The sequence below is a fragment of the Megalobrama amblycephala genome, linkage group LG1 (genome assembly GCF_018812025.1).
Source record: "Megalobrama amblycephala isolate DHTTF-2021 linkage group LG1, ASM1881202v1, whole genome shotgun sequence".
Classification (NCBI taxonomy): domain Eukaryota; kingdom Metazoa; phylum Chordata; class Actinopteri; order Cypriniformes; family Xenocyprididae; genus Megalobrama; species Megalobrama amblycephala.
In genome coordinates this window covers 59426019-59446428 of record NC_063044.1, presented here as the reverse complement: position 1 = coordinate 59446428, position 20410 = coordinate 59426019, and the positions used below count along the sequence as shown (strand labels likewise).

The following is a 20410-nucleotide window of genomic DNA, read 5'->3' as shown; positions in this document are numbered from 1 at the left end:
ATTATTTACTCACCCTCATGTTGTTCCAAACCTGCTGAACACAAAAGAAGATATTTTGAAGAATGTTGGTAATCAAACATGGTAGCCATTGACTTCCATATTAGGAAAACATACTACTGAAGTCTACCGTCAACTGTCTGGTCACCAACATTCTTCAACGTCTTTTGTGTTCAGCAGAAGAAAGACATTCATACAGGTTTGTAACATCATGAGGGTGAGTAAATGATGACAGAATTTTCATTTTAGGGTGAAATATCCCTTTAATGCATTTTTATGGTATATATGTTTATTATTAAATTTTTTACCAAGAAGGTAAAACAAGGGTGTGTTTTAAATAAGTGCACATGATTTGGAGATAAAGCTTTGATTATGACAGTTCAAAGGCCTTGCTGGCAGAAAATCATACAAAATCATAAATTCTCAGTATACTGCCATTCATGCTAGAGCGTCTCTACCTCTGTGCCACGTGATGTCATCGCGTATGTAAATGAGAGGCAGTGTGTGTGCGCGCACATTTCATCACTTCAGGTATGTGTTGTGCCTTGTGGAAGTGAAAGGGTGGAGAGCCTGAAGAGCCTGAAGTTTACATCGGTGTCAGAAAACTCTTCCCGAGCTACAGTTTAAACTTACAGGTATGATTTTTCAGACATGTCATAGCCTATTTTTGCATGAAACCGATAATACAGATTTGTTTTTTGTTTGAATAGTTTTTTTTCTTTTTCTTTTTTTGTTTTTTTGTGTAACCGGTAATTATTAGCAGTGTGTTGTTGTCGTGTTATGACTACAGTGACTAGAGCGTTCAGGAACATTCTCGATTGTTGAAAGGGGTGGAAAAATGTAATGCACTACAGAGAAACTTTGCTGGGTGTTGTTTTGTTTGCTTGTTTAGTAAAGTCAATGATACATTTTTTTCCCCCGCAGAAATTTAAACTGGAGCAACTTTAAATTTGATAACACATCATGCACTCACTTAATTATGTGCGTATAATAGCCTAAACTAACACAAACTAGGAAACTTTCATCTTATTATTACCTTGTCTTGTGCTGATCTGTATGCAAAATAATTTTAACTCTTTGACCTGAACAACAAACTTAAAAAATGACGCCCCACCCAAACATTGCGTCACGGAATCCCGGAGTAGCTACTCTCAACAGCTCCAGTAAATAACTCTCGCTGGTATTCTCGTTTCGTTACTACCACGTTTTACCAGTTTAACAACATTTAAACCTTCCTCCTAATCTTTTATTATATTTCCTGTGAAATCCATGTTTAACGATTTCAAAATACCAGTCTTTATCGCCTCTTTAGACTATGCAATGATGGATAAAGGTCTCTGTCTACACTTCTTTACTGTCTTTTTCCCCCTCTCTGTCAGTTCGATATGGATGTTTAAACTATGTGGACTTTTGGCCCTGTTGACTTTTAGAAATAAACTATTGTAAAACACTTTTACTAGTACAACCCCATTTCCAGAAAAGTTGGGACATTTTGTAAAATGCAAATAAAATCAAGAATCTGTGACTGGTTGATACTCTTTAAAGGATTAGTTCACTTTCAAATAAAATTTTCCTGATAATTTACTCACCCCCATGTCATCCAAGATGTTCATGTCTTTCTTTCTTCAGTCAAAATGTAGGTTTTTGAAAACATTCCAGGATTATTCTCCTTATAGTGGACTTCAATGGACTCCAGACGGTTGAAGGTCAAAATTACAGTTTCATTGCAGCTTCAAAGGGCGTTAAATGATACCAGACGAGGAATAAGGGTCTTATCTAACGAAACAATCAGTCATTTTCAAAAAAAAAATGTAAATGTTACATAAACAAATGATCACCTTCCAAGTGGTTCAGCCAAAACCGCACTTTCGTATTCTTCAAAAAACTCACACTGTACTTCTACTTACGGAATGAACGCAGCGCCAGTTCCATTTTTTTCCGTAAGTTGAATAAGGAAGGCGTAGGACATACAACGTAAGCTTTTTGAAGAATACGGAAAGCGGAAGCATGTACAAGGCAATCATTTGTGTTTATAAAGTATATACATTTGTATTTTTTTTTTAAATGAGTGATGGTTTCACTAGATAAGACTCTTATTCCTCATCTGGTATCATTTAAAGCCCTTTGAAGCTGCACTGAAACTGTAATTTTGATCTTCAACTGCCTGGAGGCCATTGAAGTCCACTATAAGGAGAATAATCCTGGAATGTTTTCATCAAAAACCTTAATTTCTTTTCAACTGAAGAAAGAAAGACATGAACATCTTGAATGAAATGGGGGTGAGTAAATTATCAGGAAAATTTTATTTGAAAGTGAACTAATCCTTTAACTTTTATTTGACAGACAAGATTTTCAATGCTTTCACTGACCAAGTTAAGCATATTTTGTAAATATAAATGCACTCCAAAAAAGTTGAAACAGAGGGATGTTTCTGACTGTCACATCACCTTTCCTTCTAATTTCCTTTCGTTTTAATCATTTGTGGAATTGAGGATACTAATTGTTGCAGTTTTGCAAGTGGAATATCTGCCCAATCTCGCCTGATACAAGACAGCTGCTCAACAGTTCGTGGTCGTCCTTATCTGATTCTCCTTTTCTAGATGGACCATACATTTTCAAAAAGAGTCAGATCTGGACTGTAGGTAGGCAGTCAGGCACATCCACTACAATGTAGAGTGTCTAAGAAACCACCCTGAATGAGGCATGACATTGTCTTACTTCACAGGAAAGATGTCATCTTGATGGCAGTATATGTCTCTGTTCAATCCCAATATACGCCTCCACGTCATTGGTACCTTCACACATATACAACTCACCCAAGCTGTTTGCACTGATGCACCCACATACCATGACAGAAGTTTGCTTTTGCACTTGTCGCCGATGAAAGTCTGGTTGGTCCCTTTCGTCCTTGGGACTGAGAACTTGATTTTTTCAGTTTTTTTCCCAAAAACAAGCTGAAATGTGGAGTCGTCTGGCCACAGCACACATTTCAACCGTCATTTGGACCATCTGAGATGAGCTCGGGCCCAGAGAACTCGGCTGCATCTCTGCATAGAAACGATCTCCTTACCTATTAACAATTCATCTGCTAATTGTGGACTGTTTCAAAACAGATATACAGATATTCTGTAATCTTTTCACTTTTATTTTGCCTCTGTCACACCTTTTTTTGGAGCGTGTTGCAGCCATAACAACCAAAATGTATTCATATTTTTATAAAATACAATTAATTTTCCAAGTGAAAACACTGGACATTTTTTCTTTGTACTTTGTCAGTTACATAAATGTTCAAGACAATTAACGCATCACAGATTCTAGATTTCATTGCATTTTTCAAAATGTCCCAACTTTTCTGGATTTGGGGTTGAATTGCTCTTTACTGTCATTTCAAATCTGAAATTAGTTTTTAATTGCATTCAGAAATGATATTGTAAACATTGTCTGAGGAAAAAAAAAACAGACCTTGCTATTTGCTTAAAATATTTCACAGCTAGCGTTTAAATGCAGACAAATAATACTTTCACACTTTTTGTGGTTTGACAAATTTGAGTTTGGGTTAATCCATTGTAATGCAAACTCCTTCGTTCAGTGTTTCATAAAAGTGGGCATAGGCTTGTGTGGATGTCTATTTTCTCTTTTGTTTTTATTAAAAGCTAATACTTATAAGACACATTCTCAATAAACACCTCCTTGGAAACCGAAAAATGCTCCCTTTTAAAGTGTTAATTCAAAGCAAAGCCTAGTGCTGCATTTATAACTGATGAGCAGTAGAGGAGAATGCAACAAGCTTTTATTTACACAGTGTAACTGCTCACTTTGCATAACCTTGTTCACACCAACTGTGCCTGACCACATCTTTTTCATGTTAAATTGAGTTGCATGTTTTACTTAGTGCTGTTGCTCAAGTGCAACAGGGTTTTGTTTTGTTTTTGTCCTTTAATATTATGCCAGGATTTCTTGGATTTGGACGCACAACCAAAAGACTTATTTATTCTGTGAATTCCTGCATAACCACTAGGGGTCATTGATGTCTTAGTTGAAGTCTCAGTTCATGAAGTTTGGCCTCTTTTGCACAAGTGACTGGTATACTCACAGCAGTTTCCTTTAGTGCCCTTTGTGAAGATATTATTTAGATATTTCATTCAGTCCATCTTGGGTTTTCAACCATTATGCTTTAATAAGGGATGGAACTGTTACAATAAAACAGAACAAAATTTGGTGCAAACTATATTTATTTTGAATACTATATCGCAAGCAGAGACCATAAGTGAATGATATAAAGCATGCTGTTTTTTGTGTTTCAATGATCCAGTGTGTTTTTACTGCTGAGACTGTTGTTTTTGTCTATAGAGATGGCAGAGGCTCACCAAGCAGTAGCGTTTCAGTTCACCATCTCTCCTGAGGGGATCAATCTGCATCTGTCCTACCAAGCCCTCAATCAAATCTACCTGTCCGGACTGCGATCCTGGAAGAAACGCATCAGCAGGATTAAGGTCAGTGACTCAAATTAATGTGAAAAAATATCATAAATCTTAAACAATTCTGTGCACTTGTATGTTTTTGTTTTGTATTTTAGTTTTGTTGTAATTTTTTTGTAAAATAAATGAATAAAAATATGTACGAAAACACTATATGAAATGAAGCTCATTAAAGGGTTAGTTCACCCAAAAATGAAAATTATATGACTCACCCTCATGTCGTTCCAAACCCGTAAGACCTCCGTTCATCTTCAGAACACAGTTTAAGATATTTTAGATTTAGTCCGAGAGCTTTCTGCCCCTCCATTGAAAGTGTAGGTACGGTAGACTGTCCATGTCCAGAAAGGTAATAAAAACATCATCAAAGTAGTCCATGTGACATCAGTGGGTTAGTTAGAAGTTTTTGAAGCATCGAAAATACATTTTGGTCCAAAAATAACAAAAACTACGACTTTATTCAGCATTGTCTTCTCTTCCGGAATCCTTTCCATTGAATTGATTCCATTGAATTAACTCCATTGAATCCTTTCATCTGTCAGTGTTGGTAATGCACTTTTACGTCGTTGTTTTTGGCGATTAGGACATCCGCGACATGCACACTTATGCACCATTTAAAAAAATATAGCAATACCAAAATACAAACAATGTAGAATAGCTTGAATACAGCGTGCATCTCCCTCAGACTGTAAATGAAGCTCGGGCGCACCAGATAACACGTCAGCAGCGTCACTGCGGAGTCGTGAACCCGGATTGACAACAGACCCGGAAGAGAAGACAATGCTGAATAAAGTCGTAGTTTTTGTTATTTTTGGACCAAAATGTATTTTCGATGCTTCAAAAACTTCTAACTAACCCACTGATGTCACATGGACTACTTTGATGATGTTTTTATTACCTTTCTGGACATGGACAGTCTACCGTACATACATTTTCAATGGAGGGACAGAAAGCTCTCGGACTAAATCTAAAATATCTTAAACTGTGTTCAGAAGATGAACGAAGGTCTTACGGGTTTGGAACGACATGAGGGTGAGTCATTAATGACATAATTTTCATTTTTGGGTGAACTAACCCTTTAAAGTTACCATGAAGTCAAAATCAACAAATCTTGTTTTGTTTTTGTTTTTTTGTTTTTTTAAAAATTGAATATTGCAGTATTTATTATAAATAATCATTTAATATTCTTAATTAAAAAATTAAGAATAGTAAAAATTTTTTTATTTCATGATGACTTCACTAACTGCAGGGTTGGTATTATTTTTTCCAGAGTTAAAATCCAAAAAAATGTGAAGACATTGTGTCACTGTAGCCCAAAAGTGCAATGTATGTGTTTGTAATACTTATGAACTTTTTACTTTTTCATGGACAGAACAGAATCATTAAAGGCGTATACCCAGCTAGCCCCTCCTCTTGGCTTTTTGTTGTCATAGCAATCATGGCCACTATGTACATGCAGTCTGATCCATCTATGGGCCTCATTGCCAAGATCCGGGAGCGCATTCCCCTCAGGTAATACTTTTACCCTTCAGTGGGCTTTATCTTCTAAATGGTAAATAGTTGAAATTATAAAAATCAAGCTGAAAAGATTAAGCACTTCCTTTTTTTTTTATTTTTTTATTTTTTTTTATTTATTTAAACAATATTTCATATTTAAGTACTATTTTCTTCCTGGCTTTTTCTGATTTTTTTTTTTAATCCTCTCAAAACAGTTATGTAAACAGTTATTACTGTTCTTAATTAAATCCATTAAACGTCCAGTTTTCTCTCAGAATCTTTTATTGGTATTTATTCCTAATTATTGGAGTTCTTAGTCTATAGTTTTTCTGTAATTATTAACTTTTTCAGATGTTTCTACTGTTTTGCTCCACTGTTTCTCTCCTGTCAGTTTGTCACTGAGCACTCAAGGTCAGACTATGCTGTCGGCGCTGCTGTTTAGCACTTTGCTGTGGTTGTCTCTCATTCTGGCCCTGAGGTTCTGTCTGAAGCTTCTCCTGTCATACCACCGATGGATGTTCGAGCAACATGGATGCATTTCTACCAAGACTAAAGTCTGGGCGGTTAGTGTTTCATTACATTTAGCCTATATAGCATTGAAAAAAATGCCAGTTTATTTTTCCAGGTAATTTCTGCAAAAATATGCTCTTTGAACAATTTGAAAAAATATTCAGCAAAGGTTGCATTAAACTGATTAAAAGTGACAGCAAAGAGATAAAGTTACAAAAGATTTTTGAACTTTCTGTTAATCAAAGAATCCTGAAATCCAGTGTATTAGAATGATTTCTGAAGGATCATGTGACACTGAAGACTGGAGTAATGATGCTGAAAATTCAGCTTTGACATCACAGGAATACATTACATTTGAAAATATATTCAATTAAATAACAGTCATTTTAAATTGTAATAATATTTCACAATATTTCCGCTTTTACAGATTTTAATCACATACATGCAGCTTTGGCATCATAAGAGGCTTCTGTAATTAAAGAGGCTATGTAATTAAATATTAAAAATGTAACTTAAGTTCATGACAGCTTTAAGTTCATGAACACTTTTACTGGAAAATTATAGCACTTAGGGTGCGTTCACACTTGTAGTTCGGTTCGTTTGGTTCATTTGGTCCGGACCAAAGAAGGAAAAAAAAAACATTTAGTACTGGTCCGGTTAGCGTTCAGATTGGCAATTTTATCACCGAACCAAAAGATACCGAAATTTAAGGCATAGGGATACATTCACAACGTGATTGGTCGGATTTTATGACGTATTGCCTATTTTGAGACGGATCTTACCGAACATCCAAAACAGTACTGTTTGCTGAGATAAATGCTCTCGTTGTGTGTGCAGCGGTGCGTAGCCTGCATGTGATGGTATTTTGGCCAGCTGGGAACTTGTGAAGAGCTTATAAAATGTGTAAAGTAGTCAAAACAACGGCGGGAATCCATCCGTCACAAACACAAATGATCTGCTGCGTGGAGACGCGCGTCTGATGCCTGTGATGGGCAAACTCGCGACTATGACAAGAAAAACCGACATGCGTGAGGATTCTGTCCTTTTTAGGGTCTCCTCTTCCTGTTTTTGGTTCGGTTACATGTCTTTGGTCCGTGTTGTGTTCATATATCATTCGAACCGCACCAGAGTTCGTTTGGAAGCGGACCGAGACCCATCTTTTCAGCGGTCTCGGTCCGCTTGTTTGGTGCGCACCAGGGTTCGGATGGCAGCGTTCACATATGTTCAAATGAACCGCACTAACCGAGCAACCGCACCAGGGTTCGTTTTAATCGAACCAAACATGACAAGTGTGAACGCACCCTTAGTAAACAAGTTCCCTTTCGATACTTCACTCGTACTGCGTATGGGGAAAAGTCTCCCTTTTTCCCCGTCACTGAAGCCTTTTTCAATAACGCAGTGTAACTGCATCGTCATTGGTTCACTCATGAGAAGTTGTTGAACCAATGACGGCGCGACATAGCTGCGCGCCCTATGGCGAGAAAGCGCGCGAAATTTTCCCGCCGAAAGGGGCGGGGTTTAGTGCTATATAAGCGGCCGTTTCGCCATAGGAAATCAGTCTTTTCTCCTTCAGCGACGACTACACATCTCTTCGCTGATCTCCGCGCTGAAGCCGAAGAAGCTCGCCGCCTGGAAGAAGCAGCTCTCGCCGCCGTTGAAGAGGCCCCGCAGCGGACCCAGCTGAGCCGCCGGACTTCAACAGCGCCGGCGCCCTCGTGGACTACTGCCCCGAGCGCCGTCTTCAAGACGCCCGCCACCTGCTTCCTGTTCCGGCTGCCGTCTCAGCCGTCTCCTGCCGCCATCCGGCGCCCCCTCTGAGAGTGTTTTCCTCGTGGTTTATTACCGCTCTAAGAGCATTTTTCCTAGCGGATTCGTCCGCTCTAAAAGAGCTTCCGCGGCCCTCGCCGCTCTAAAAGAGCCCCCCAATCGCCGTTTTCACGGCGCCGGCGTTGTTACAAATGCCGCGTCACTTCTGTGACACCTGCAGAGCCCCTCTGCAGGACAGCGATGGACACGATGAGTGCGTTGGATGCCTGGGTAAGCCCCATGCGGAAGCCACGCTCACCGACACTTCATGCCCGCACTGCGAGTGCATGAGTCTGGCCTCTCTGCGCTCGCGGGTTGCTTTCTTTGCCGGAAGCAGTCCCGCCGCTCGCGCCCTCCCGTCCCCTTCCCGCCGCGAGCCTGCGAGGAAGAGACAGCGGGGTAGAGCGACCCAGCGCCCGGAGATGAGCGAGCTCACGTCGGCCCAGCCCCCGCGTGCCTCGCCCTCTCCCACCAGAGAGCAGTCGCCCGTCAGGTTCTCCCACCCTGAGCAGCGTCCCTCAGCACATGCAAGTGACCTCGTCTCATTTGGTGGATCCGACGAAGAGCCGCTAGATGAGTCCATGTCTCTCGCGGCCTCTGAAGCAGAAGGCTGGGTTGGCGAGTCGGACGACCCCGCCCCCCGCCTCCGCTGGAGCCCATCGAACACGGCTCGGGCATGGACGCCGAACTTCTCCGCGTCCTCTCAAAAGCTGTGGAGGAGCTGGACCTGGATTGGGCTCCGCCGGAAGAGCCGTCACAAAGCCGTCTAGATGAGTGGTTCCTGCCGGGAAGGCGCCAGGCCCCTCGTCAACGTGCTGCCCCGTTCTTCCCCGAGGTACACGAGGAGCTGACCAAGTCATGGCGCGCTCCTTACTCTGCCCGCCTGCACACCACGCACCGTTCAGCCCTCACCACTGTAGACGGCGCTGAAGAAAAGGGTTACGAGCACCCGCCACCCCTGGATGAAGCAGTGGCAGCTCACCTCTGTCCTCCCACGGCCGTGGGCTGGAAATCTAAGAGAGCCCTTCCTTCGAAGCCCTGCAGAACTAACTCCACCCTGGCTTCGCGAGCCTACGCCTCAGCTGGCCAAGCTGCCTCAGCGCTCCACACTATGGCCATCTTTCAAGTGTTTCAAGCCAAGCTTCTCCGCTCTATGGACGAGTCCGGCTTTGATGCACCCGCCTTCAGGGACCTCCGAGCCACGAAGGCCACAGCCCAGGCCATTGGAAGGTCCATGGCCAGCCTGGTGGTTTTAGAGCGCCACTTATGGCTCAACTTGACCGAGATCAAGGATGCAGATAAGATGGCCTTTTTAGACGCCCCTGTCTCGCCTTCCGGTCTCTTTGGGCCATCGGTAGAGGGTCTCACCGAGCGATTCACCGCAGCGCAGAAGTCGTCTCAGGCCATGAGACACTTCCTGCCAAAACGCTCCAGCTCCACATCTGCTTCAAGCCGACCCAGGCCTGCGCCGGCTCAGCAGAGCATGCCTGCCCCCTCTGCCTCCCAGGCAGCACCGCCAAAGGAGCAACGCCACCGCTCGCGCTCTGCCAGACGCTCCTTCCCGAGACGCCAGGGACCCCGGCCCAAGATTGCGCTGGACCCTGTGACGCCTAAGTCATCCTGATTCAAGAAGGAAGAGGACGGGGGAATGTCTCGCTGCGGCCGGACCACCCCCAAAGCTCCTTTGTGCAGTTTCCCCTCCGCCTCGTTCACATCCGGGCGGGGAATAATGCTCAGTGTTACAGATGGACCCACAAATGTTGCGTCCACTCAAACTGCCGTTTTCACGGCAAACACATTTTTACCTTCTCTAATAAAGGGCAAATTTCCTCTTCCACTCCCCTCGGTGCACAGCCCCCCCTCAGGCGGGCTGTCAGCCGATGTTATTCAACCTCTTGCCGCCCGGGTCGAGGCTTGGCGTGCCATCCCCGGGCTGTCAGAGTGGATCCTAGGGATCATAAGTCAGGGCTGCTCGCTCCAGTTCGCCTGAAGACCCCCACGCTTCGGCGGGGCGCTTCAGACTTCGGTGAATTCGGACAGCGCTCACGTTCTCCGAACCGAAGTCTTGGCGCTGCTCAAGAAAGGGGCTATAGAAATAGTTTCTCCTCCAGAGAGCGAGTCGGGCTTTTACAGCCGTTACTTTCTGGTCCCCAAGAAAGACGGCGGTCTCAGACCCATCTTAGATCTCAGGATCTTGAACCGCTCCCTCATGAGACGGAAGTTCAAGATGCTGACGCTGAAGCAGATCCTCGCACAAATTTGTCACGAGGACTGGTTCTGCTCACTGGACCTGAAAGATGCTTACTTTCACATCCAGATAGCCCCCCACCACAGGCGGTTCTTGAGATTCGCCTTCGAGGGTGTGGCTTACCAATACACGGTCCTGCCCTTCGGGCTGTCCCTGGCTCCTCGCACTTTTACCAAGTGCATGAATGCGGCTCTTTCCCCGCTCAGACAGATGGGAATCCGTGTTCTGAACTATCTCGATGATTGGCTCATTCTGGCCCACTCGCGAGCAGAGCTAGAACGTCACAGATCTGTGCTCCTCAGCCATCTAGAATGCCTGGGACTCAGGGTCAACCTATCCAAGAGCTCGCTGCTTCCCAGCCAACGCATCTCGTTCCTGGGAGCGGTATTCGACTCTGTCCACATGACGGCAGTAGTCTCGCCAGAGCGCGCTCTGGCCATTCAGCAACTCGCGGCTTCCGTCACAAACAAAGCCTACCTTCCTCTGAAGTCCTTCCAGAGGCTATTAGGGCTGATGGCTTCCGCCTCCCCAGTTCTTCAGCTCGGCCTTCTTCGGATGCGGCCTCTGCAGTACTGGCTGAAGTTTCGGGTCCCCCCCCACGCCTGGCGGCACGGCCGCTTCTGTCTCAAGGTCAATCAGGCCTGTCTATCAGCCCTGAAGCCCTGGTTGAACCCCGAGTGGTTCAAGCGTGGTGTACCCCTTTAGGCGGCGTCGCGAAGGACGGTGCTCTCGACGGACGCATCCAACTCTGGTTGGGGCGCTCTTTGCGAGGGCAGACCGGCCTTCGGCTCGTGGTCACACGAAGAGAGCCATCTCCATATCAACTGCCTAGAGATGCTGGCAGTGATACGTGCCCTTCACTTCTTTCAGGCTCACCTGACGGGTCGCCACGTCCTAGTCCAATCGGACAGCATGACGGTGGTGTCGTACATGAATCACCAGGGAGGTCTTTCGTCCAGCCGCTTATGCGCACTGGCAAAGCGCCTACTGGAATGGGCTCTACCCAGATTTCTGTCGCTCAGGGCGACACAGATTCCTGGGAAAACCAATCTGGGAGCAGATATGTTGTCCCGGAGCAATGTCCCCTCAGACAAGTGGACGCTCCACCCCCAGACGGTTCTCACAATATGGGAATTCTTCGGGAAGGCAGAGGTCGACCTCTTCGCCTCAGAAGACAACTCTCATTGCCCAACTTATTTCTCGAGGAAGGACGACGCGCTGGCCCACCATTGGCCCAGCTCCCTTCTCTACGCATTCCCCCCGATCGCTCTGATCCCTCAGGTTATCAGACGAATCAAGGAAGACAAGCACAGAGTCCTCCTGGTGGCCCCGCTCTGGAGGAGCCAGATTTGGTCCTCGGAGCTGTTCAGGCTCTCCACGAGAGCCCCGTGGCCCATTCCCCTGAGACGGGACCTTCTCTCTCAGGCGAACAGGACAATTTGGCACCCACAGCCAGAACTTTGGGCTCTGCAATTATGGTCCCTCGATGGGAGCCGGTCAGCCTCCCCGGGGACGTGTTGAACACCATCTCTCAGGCGAGAGCTCCGTCTACGAGACGTCTCTACGCCCAGAAATGGTCGATCTTTGTTGACTGGTGCTCTGCACGCAACATAGATCCAGTGGAGTGTGACGTATCTCAGATACTGTCCTTTCTCCAAGAGCGTTTGAATGCAGGGCGAGCTCTTTCAACGCTCAAAGTTTACGTAGCAGCCATCGGAGCGTTTCACTCTCCTATCGCTGGCCAGTCGGTGGGAAAAAATGGCCTAGTGGTGTGTTTCTTGAGGGGTGCTAGGCGATTGAATCCTCCTCGCCCCCTCACTGTTCCCACCTGGGACCTATCTATGGTCCTTAGGGCTCTCAAAGGGCGTCCCTTTGAGCCGCTGTGCTCAGCTGACCTCAAGCCCCTGACACTTAAGACCGCGCTGCTACTGGCTCTAGCATCGGTTAAACGTGTCGGCGATCTGCAGGCCCTCTCTGTGAGCCCTGCTTGCCTTGAGTTTGGACCCAACGACTCTAAAGTCGTATTGAAACCCAGGCATGGCTACGTCCCCAAGGTGCTCTCGACCCCGTTCAGAGCACAGGTCATCTCCCTCTCTGCGCTCCCTGTCTCGTCAGAAGAGCAAGAGCTGGAGTTGCTCTGCCCTGGTAGGGCATTGAGAACTTATGTAGAGCGATCACAGCCTTTTCGGCTATCAGATTAACTCTTTGTTTGCTTTGGCGGCCGCACCAAAGGGTCTCCGGTCTCAAAGCAATGCCTCTCGCGTTGGATTGTCGACGCCATAGCTCTTTGTTACTCCTCCATGGGCTCGGAATGCCCCATAGGAGTTAGAGCTCACTCCACTAGGAGTATGGCCTCTTCATGGGCCTGGTCCAGTGGAGTTTCTATCAAAGACATCTGTGAGGCGGCCGGCTGGTCCTCGCCGTCCACCTTTGTCAGGTTTTACCAGTTGGACGTTCCGGCTTTGCAAGCTCGGGTCCTATCGGTCTGATGCAGCGGCCTCTTTGAGCTCCGCCTCAACCGGTTTAGGAGTGATCTCCTCTTGTAGTGTAACTAAGGGTTCGACGGCTTCGGCCCTCTCATTAGTTTCGTGGACCCCTTCTAGGTGTCCCAAACATGTCCAGTCGTTCCCTTCCGTGGCACGGCGCGGTTGAATTCGTTCCCCATATGCAGTACGAGTGAAGTATCGAAAGGGAACGTACTCGGTTACTAACGTAACCTCGGTTCCCTGAGATACGGAACGAGTACTGCGTTTCTTGCCGTGCCACGAGGCTGCGGCTTCAGGGTCGTCGCTTCAGTCGATATGGCCTGATTTCCTATGGCGAAATGCCCGCTTATATAGCACTAAACCCCGCCCCTTTCGGCGGGAAAATTCGCGCGCTTTCTCGCCATAGGGCGCGCAGCTATGCCGCGCCGTCATTGGTTCAACAACTTCTCATGAGTGAACCAATGACGATGCAGTTACACTGCGTTATTGAAAAAGGCTTCAGTGACGGGGAAAAAGGGAGACTTTTCCCCATACGCAGTACTCGTTCCGTATCTCAGGGAACCGAGGTTACGTTAGTAACCGAGTACGTTATTTGTTGTTCACGGTCATTGGAGAAACAACAATTTATAGATCGTAAATTGTACTTTTTCCTTTACCCTGGAGAAATGGATATATGTATATATGGATTACCAAAAATACATAGAGGAGTGGGCTCCACATAGACCAATGGTGAGCAGTATTAATTCTGCGACATATAATGTGGCAAAATATCTGACAACCATTTTAACACCTTTGGTTGGTAAGACGGAGCGACATATACAAAACTCCAAGGGTTTTGTATTTGTGCGACGGGTTCTCTGGTATCGCCGATAGTGGCTAACCTGTATATGGAAGAGGTGGAAAGAAAAGCGCTGACCACATATAAGGGGGAGATCCAAAGCCGTGGGTTTAGAATTCAGATATGTGGACGATACATGGGTGAAGATCAAGAGACATAAGGTAGTTTCATTCTCTGAAAATATCAATTCAGTGGATCTAAACATCGAGTTCACTAAAGAAGAGATGTGTGAGAGAAAACTGACATTTTGGGACTATGCCATAAAAGTGGGGAGGAAAAGGAAATTATAAGTAGAAGTATATCGCAAACCAACCCACTCTGAGACATTCAGAAGGATTTTCTCCAAGCATAACATTCCTGTGAATTTTAAACCAATGACTACACTGAGACAATATTTGGTTTATGCAGAGGACCGGATTCCTAAACATCAGAGTGCAGTGAGGAATGCAAGGATCTGTATATAGGGGAGACCCCACTTTATCGACGCATGGCTCAGCATAGGCGAGCTAGCTCTTCGGGGCAGGACTCAGCAGTTTACATGCACCTACAACAAAAGAAACACAGCTTTCATGGCCATGAGGTGAGGATTCTGGACAGAAGACCGGTGGTTTGAACGAGGCGATTCATGTGAAGGTGGAGCGTCCCTCATTGAATAGAGGAGGGGGTTTGAGACATCATCTGTCCCATGCATATAATGCTGTCTCAGAAACTATGCCACGGTGCTGTATGGATAGGTCAGTGTGCTTGACCTCGGGAGGAGGAGGGGCACCACCATAAGCCGCAAGGAGGATTTACTCTGGCAAGCATATGTGACTTCTACTTGTCTACTGATCATGTGACTGTAGTGGGAGTATATTTGCCAAAATTACTTCCTGTGTTTTTACAACTGAGGATGGTGTTTGGATGAACATCAAAACATCTTGTCATCTTGTTTTTATATAGTCCAGTGATTTTTAATAAAGAGATTGTTTTAATTTGGCCCTTTAAGTTGATACATGGGGCAGCTTTTTGAGAAATGTTGCCGAGCGATGTAGCTTTGGCACTTTCACATTGAAAATGGGCAACAAATTTTGATATAAAGTATCCTGATAGAAATGTATTGCTCATTCTCAATGGGAAAGTGCCCAAGCAACATCGCTCGGCAACATTGTCTGACAATGTTATTCAAAAAGTGACCCTGTTTATCATCAACTTTTGTTATTCTGATTTTATTTTCTCATTTTAATACATTCAAACTAATGCTCTAGACTATTTCACCAAATCCTCATCTGTATTAGCCAGGTAGATAATATAACCTTGGTGACATTTAAATAAGAACAATTTCCTACAGCACTGTTCAGTACATCACAGAAGTCTAAATGGTGGAGGGTTCAAGGCATAAAAACACATGTACATGATCACTGGATGTGGAATGTGTTGAAAACACAGCACTGGCCCAATGTGGATGTGACATTACAGTCGACAGGCCCAAAACTCTTATGGTGGACCACATCAAGACATTCTTATTGTTGAAACCTTTCTTGATTGTTTCTTTCTCTTGTCCTCCCTGTCAGACCCTAGTTAGGTTGCTGTCCGGAAGAAAGCCATTACTGTACAGTTATCAGACGTCTTTACCGCACCTGCCTGTACCTCCCATTAAAGACACTTTGGAAAAAGTGAGTAATATAATTTGGATGAAATTGTTTGCGTGCCTTGTGCATAAGTGCTGGTTTGCTGGGAAGTGTCGTCTTTATAGAATTTTGCTGGGTCTATGGAGGTTTAGGGTTTATAAGATCCCACTGAATGCTATCTCAACCATTTTCTCTGTTTCAGTATCTTGAGTCAGTGAAGCCTTTGCATGACGCAGCTGGTTTTCAGCGAATGAAGAGACTGACTGCTGAGTTTGAAAAAAGTCTGGGTAACCGCCTACAAAGATATCTCAAACTCAAAGCGCTGTGGGCCACAAACTATGTATGTGCTGAAATCAATGTCATAAGTATCGTTAGTCTTATCATGTGCATAGAGTTGCATTACTATAATTATGCAGTACAATATCTGTTCAAAATCAATTAATCATTAAAAAAATGTGTTGTTATTGAATGTTAGATGCTTAAAACAACTTTATCATTGACAATGACTTTCTAATATGATCTGAAGAGAGATTTGACATACTTTTTTTAATTGGTTGACAATGGGTATCCCAGCTTTCTGTTAAATAACAACCCTTTAATAACAGTTTTTTAAAGCAACATTCTGATACTCATAGCCAAGTGCATTACCATGTAACTGGTGTGTGTGTCGTATCAACACAGCAATATCGTAATGTATGTAGAGCTTTTGTAGACCTATAATTAATAATAAACATTGTTATATATAGACATTTGATCGGGATCATTTAGTATGTGATATTTAGAGTTTCTTTGTATCTTCCAGGTTAGTGACTGGTGGGAAGAGTATGTTTACCTCCGGAGCCGGAGTCCTATCATGGTCAACAGTAACTATTATGGCATGGTATGTGAGCCTACAGCATTACTCATTGTCACTTATCATCCCTAATGTCATTAAACACTCAAGCCTATTATGCTTATTAAGACATTTACTGAATACCATTGCTGTTAAGGACAACTTGTCCACTATGTTTTATCGTTTATAGTGTGAATATAGAAATGTAGTCTCACATATGTTTGTGCACACTACAGCACACTTAATGTAAATGCCCTTATATATATATAAAATACACACATACACACACACACACACACACACACACACACACACACACACACACACACACACACACACACACACACACACACACACACACACACACACACACACACACACACACACACACACACACACACACACACACACACACACACACCTTGTCTTCATTTTGAACACTGTTGTTTTGATATTTCAAACTTAAAATTGATGTCATCTAAATGTTTTGCTTAAAAATGGTATCTCTTGTGCTTAAATTGTGTTATATCTCTTATATTTTATCTAATGCAATGACATTCAGGCATTTAGATTTGTAGGTGTGGCTTAAGTGTCCAAATACTTTATAGGATCACTGTTTACAAAGGGGGAAACAATAGATGCCTTGACAAAAACATATTTCTTTGTATTTCAGAAGTGTTTCAGTAATCTAATCCTACAGGTGCTGGTCATATAATTAGAATATCATCAAAAAGTTGATTTATTTCACTAATTCCATTCAAAAAGTGAAACTTGTATATTATATTCATTCATTACACACAGACTGATATATTTCAAATGTTTATTTCTTTTAATTTTGATGATTATAACTGACAACTAAGGAAAATCCCAAATTCAGTATCACAGAAAATTAGAATATTACTTAAGACCAATACAAAGAAAGGATTTTTAGAAATCTTGGCCAACTGAAAAGTATGAACATGAAAAGTATGAGTAAGTACAGCACTCAATACTTAGGTGTGGCTCCTTTTGCCTGAATTACTGCATCAATGCGGCGTGGCATGGAGTCGATCAGTCTGTGGCGCTGCTCAGGTGTTATGAGAGCCCAGGTTGCTCTGATAGTGGCCTTCAGCTCTTCTGCATTGTTGGGTCTGGCATATCGCATCTTCCTCTTCACAATACCCCATCGATTTTCTATGAGGTTAAGGTCAGGCGAGTTTGCTGGCCAATTAAGAACAGGGATACCATGGTCCTTAAACCAGGTACTGGTAGCTTTGGCTCTGTGTGCAGGAAGCACAAAGTGCTCTAAAACTTCCTGGTATACGGCTGCGTTGACCTTGGAGCTCAGAAAACACAGTGGACCAACACCAGCAGATGACATGGCACCCCAAACCATCACTGACTGTGGAAACTTTACACTGGACCTCAAGCAACGTGGATTGTGTGCCTCTCCTCTCTTCCTCCAGACTCTGGGACCCTGATTTCCAAAGGAAATGCAAAATTTACTTTCATCAGAGAACATAACTTTGGACCACTCAGCAGCAGTCCAGTCCTTTTTGTCTTTAGCCAAGGCGAGATGCTTCTGATGCTGTTTGTTGTTCAAGAGTGGCTTGACACAAGAAATGCGACAGCTGAAACCCATGTCTTGCATATGTCTGTGCGTAGTGGTTCTTGAAGCACTGACTCCAGCTGCAGTCCACTCTTTGTGAATCTCTCCCACATTTTTGAATGGGTTTTGTTTCACAATCCTCTCCAGTGTGCGGTTATCCCTATTGCTTGTACACTTTTTTTTTCTACCACATCTTTTCCTTCCCTTCGCCTCTCTATTAATGTGCTAGGACACAGAGCTCTGTGAACAGCCAGCCTCTTTTGCAATGACCTTTTGTGTCTTGCCCTCCTTGTGCAAGGTGTCAGTGGTCGTCTTTTGGACAACTGTCAAGTCAGCAGTCTTCCCCATGATTGTGTAGCCTACAGAACTAGACTGAGAGACCATTTAAAGGCCTTTGCAGGTGTTTTGAGTTAATTAGCTGATTAGAGTGTGGCACCAGGTGTCTTCAATATTGAACCTTTTCACAATATTCTAATTTTCTGAGATACTGAATTTGGGATTTTCCTTAGTTGTCAGTTATAATCATCAAAATTAAAAGAAATAAACATTTGAAATATATCAGTCTGTGTGTAATGAATGAATATAATATACAAGTTTCACTTTTTGAATGGAATTAGTGAAATAAATCAACTTTTTGATGATATTCTAATTATATGACCAGCACCTGTATATGAACTAGGAAAGTAAAACTTCAGATTTGGGATGTATACTTAAAATCCTGGATTTTTTGTAATTGCCTGTATAATTTATGAACAGGATTTCCTATATGTGACTCCCACGGCCAATCAGGCAGCTCGAGCTGGGAATACCATCACTGCCCTGTTCCTATATCGCCGCAAGGTCAACCGGGAGGAGCTCAATCCTGTATGTTACAAGCCTCAATGTTCTCAGCAGAATTTTAAACAAACCCCACCCAACATCACTCACACTTTCTGAATGAGAAACTGCTTTAGTAATCATGCCTCTTCCTGTTATCTCACTTAGTCACATTTCCTTGTATTGTCTTGATTCCTTTTAAAAACAGTGATAGAGTTAGCTTTAAATACGTTTCATATGTATCATACCAACATATGTGGGAAACTGTCAGGAAGTTCTTTTGCAGGGTGATGTGCTAAACTTAAATAATTTTAAACAGCATTTCTCAGTAAAAAAAATTATAATACTTGCAGGTTTTATAACCTAGTATTAATTGACTATGCTGAATATCTGCAAAAAATTAATTAGTCACAATGCCAGACCACCAAGTCACATCAAGTGACAAGATGATTAAAAGTGATGAAAAAAGTATACACTTGATACATTGAGTTGAGTTACATTGATATAAATTTTAATCTATTGTCAAAATTTTACAGACAGTTTTTCTTGTATGTGACACCTATAGCTAATGAGACCCATACACATATAAAATATGAATTATAAATTAGTTGTAAACACAGAAACACGGTCATACTCCTTTATTTTTCAACTCAGAACATAGAGAATTTTTGGACAGTTTTGCGGCAAGTCATTGAGATCCTTTATTGTGGTTTGTCTAGAGTCGTATTCCTGGTACGGTCATACCACTGTGTGCAGCTCAGTGTGAACGTATGTTCAACACCACGCGCACACCGGGAGAGGAGACGGGTAAACGCACACACACACACACACACACACACACACACACACACACACACACACACACACACACACACACACACACACACAAATACACATGAATATAGTGATCTTGTGTCCTTGACAGTCTCTTGATTTCTCAGATGTGCTGCAGCATTGGCAGGACAGCGAGTTTGTCGCTGTGTACCACAGGGGCCGCTACTTCAAGTTATGGGTCTACCAAGCAGGACGTCTGCTGTCACCCAGAGAGATCCAGTATCAGATTCAAAGGATCTTGGATGACCCTTCACCCCCTTCTCCAGGAGAGGAGAAACTAGGAGCGCTGACAGCAGGAAACAGGTCAGATATTGAGACAATCTATGTCTGTGTGTGCTGTCCAGCAGGGTGCGCTATAGGGTTTTATATCAAGCACAGCTTCCTACGCAATGTATTTACTACATAATTTCCAGTTTTTGGGCCTCTTTTTAACACATGGTTTATATGATGTAACATGATATTATGTTTACATTTGAAGACTTCAGATGCAAAAGCCTCTAAGTGCCATCTGAAATGTTCTTATATTTTTATCAAGCTTGTATGTTTAGGTTCAGTCATTTCACTTCCGTGGGAATTAATAGGTCCTTTTCATTGCCATTAAAGTGAAATAACTGAACATAAACATACAAGCTTCATAAAAATGCTAATTTTATAAGAAAATTTCAGATGGCACTTGCATCTGAAGTCTTCATTTTCATGCTGTTATCAACAGTAACTTCCAAAGACACATAATGTGCCCACTGTTTTCACATTTTAGCATGGATTGGTGGGATTGTTTAATATTTAACAGAGTAATAATAGTAATAATAATGTGGTAAATGGGGAGAAGCTGCAAATGTGAGTAGTACACTCCATTGACATTCCAAAGATGTT

General features: G+C 43.4%; 1 protein-coding gene across 1 annotated transcript in view; it reads left to right on the top strand.

The window, feature by feature from the left end:
* The first annotated feature begins 474 nt into the window (after nt 1-474).
* The window catches only part of cpt1a2b (carnitine palmitoyltransferase 1A2b), a 32896-nt gene continuing 12960 nt past the window's right edge, over nt 475-20410 (top strand). Inside the window, exons 1-10 of the mRNA XM_048205516.1 lie at nt 475-632; nt 4348-4490; nt 5845-5984; nt 6361-6532; nt 15411-15512; nt 15670-15807; nt 16270-16347; nt 18644-18751; nt 19423-19510; nt 19645-19840. Coding sequence (XP_048061473.1) covers nt 4350-4490; nt 5845-5984; nt 6361-6532; nt 15411-15512; nt 15670-15807; nt 16270-16347; nt 18644-18751; nt 19423-19510; nt 19645-19840 — 1163 coding nt within the window. The 5' untranslated portion in view covers nt 475-632; nt 4348-4349. The remainder of the gene's footprint in view (nt 633-4347; nt 4491-5844; nt 5985-6360; nt 6533-15410; nt 15513-15669; nt 15808-16269; nt 16348-18643; nt 18752-19422; nt 19511-19644; nt 19841-20410) is intronic.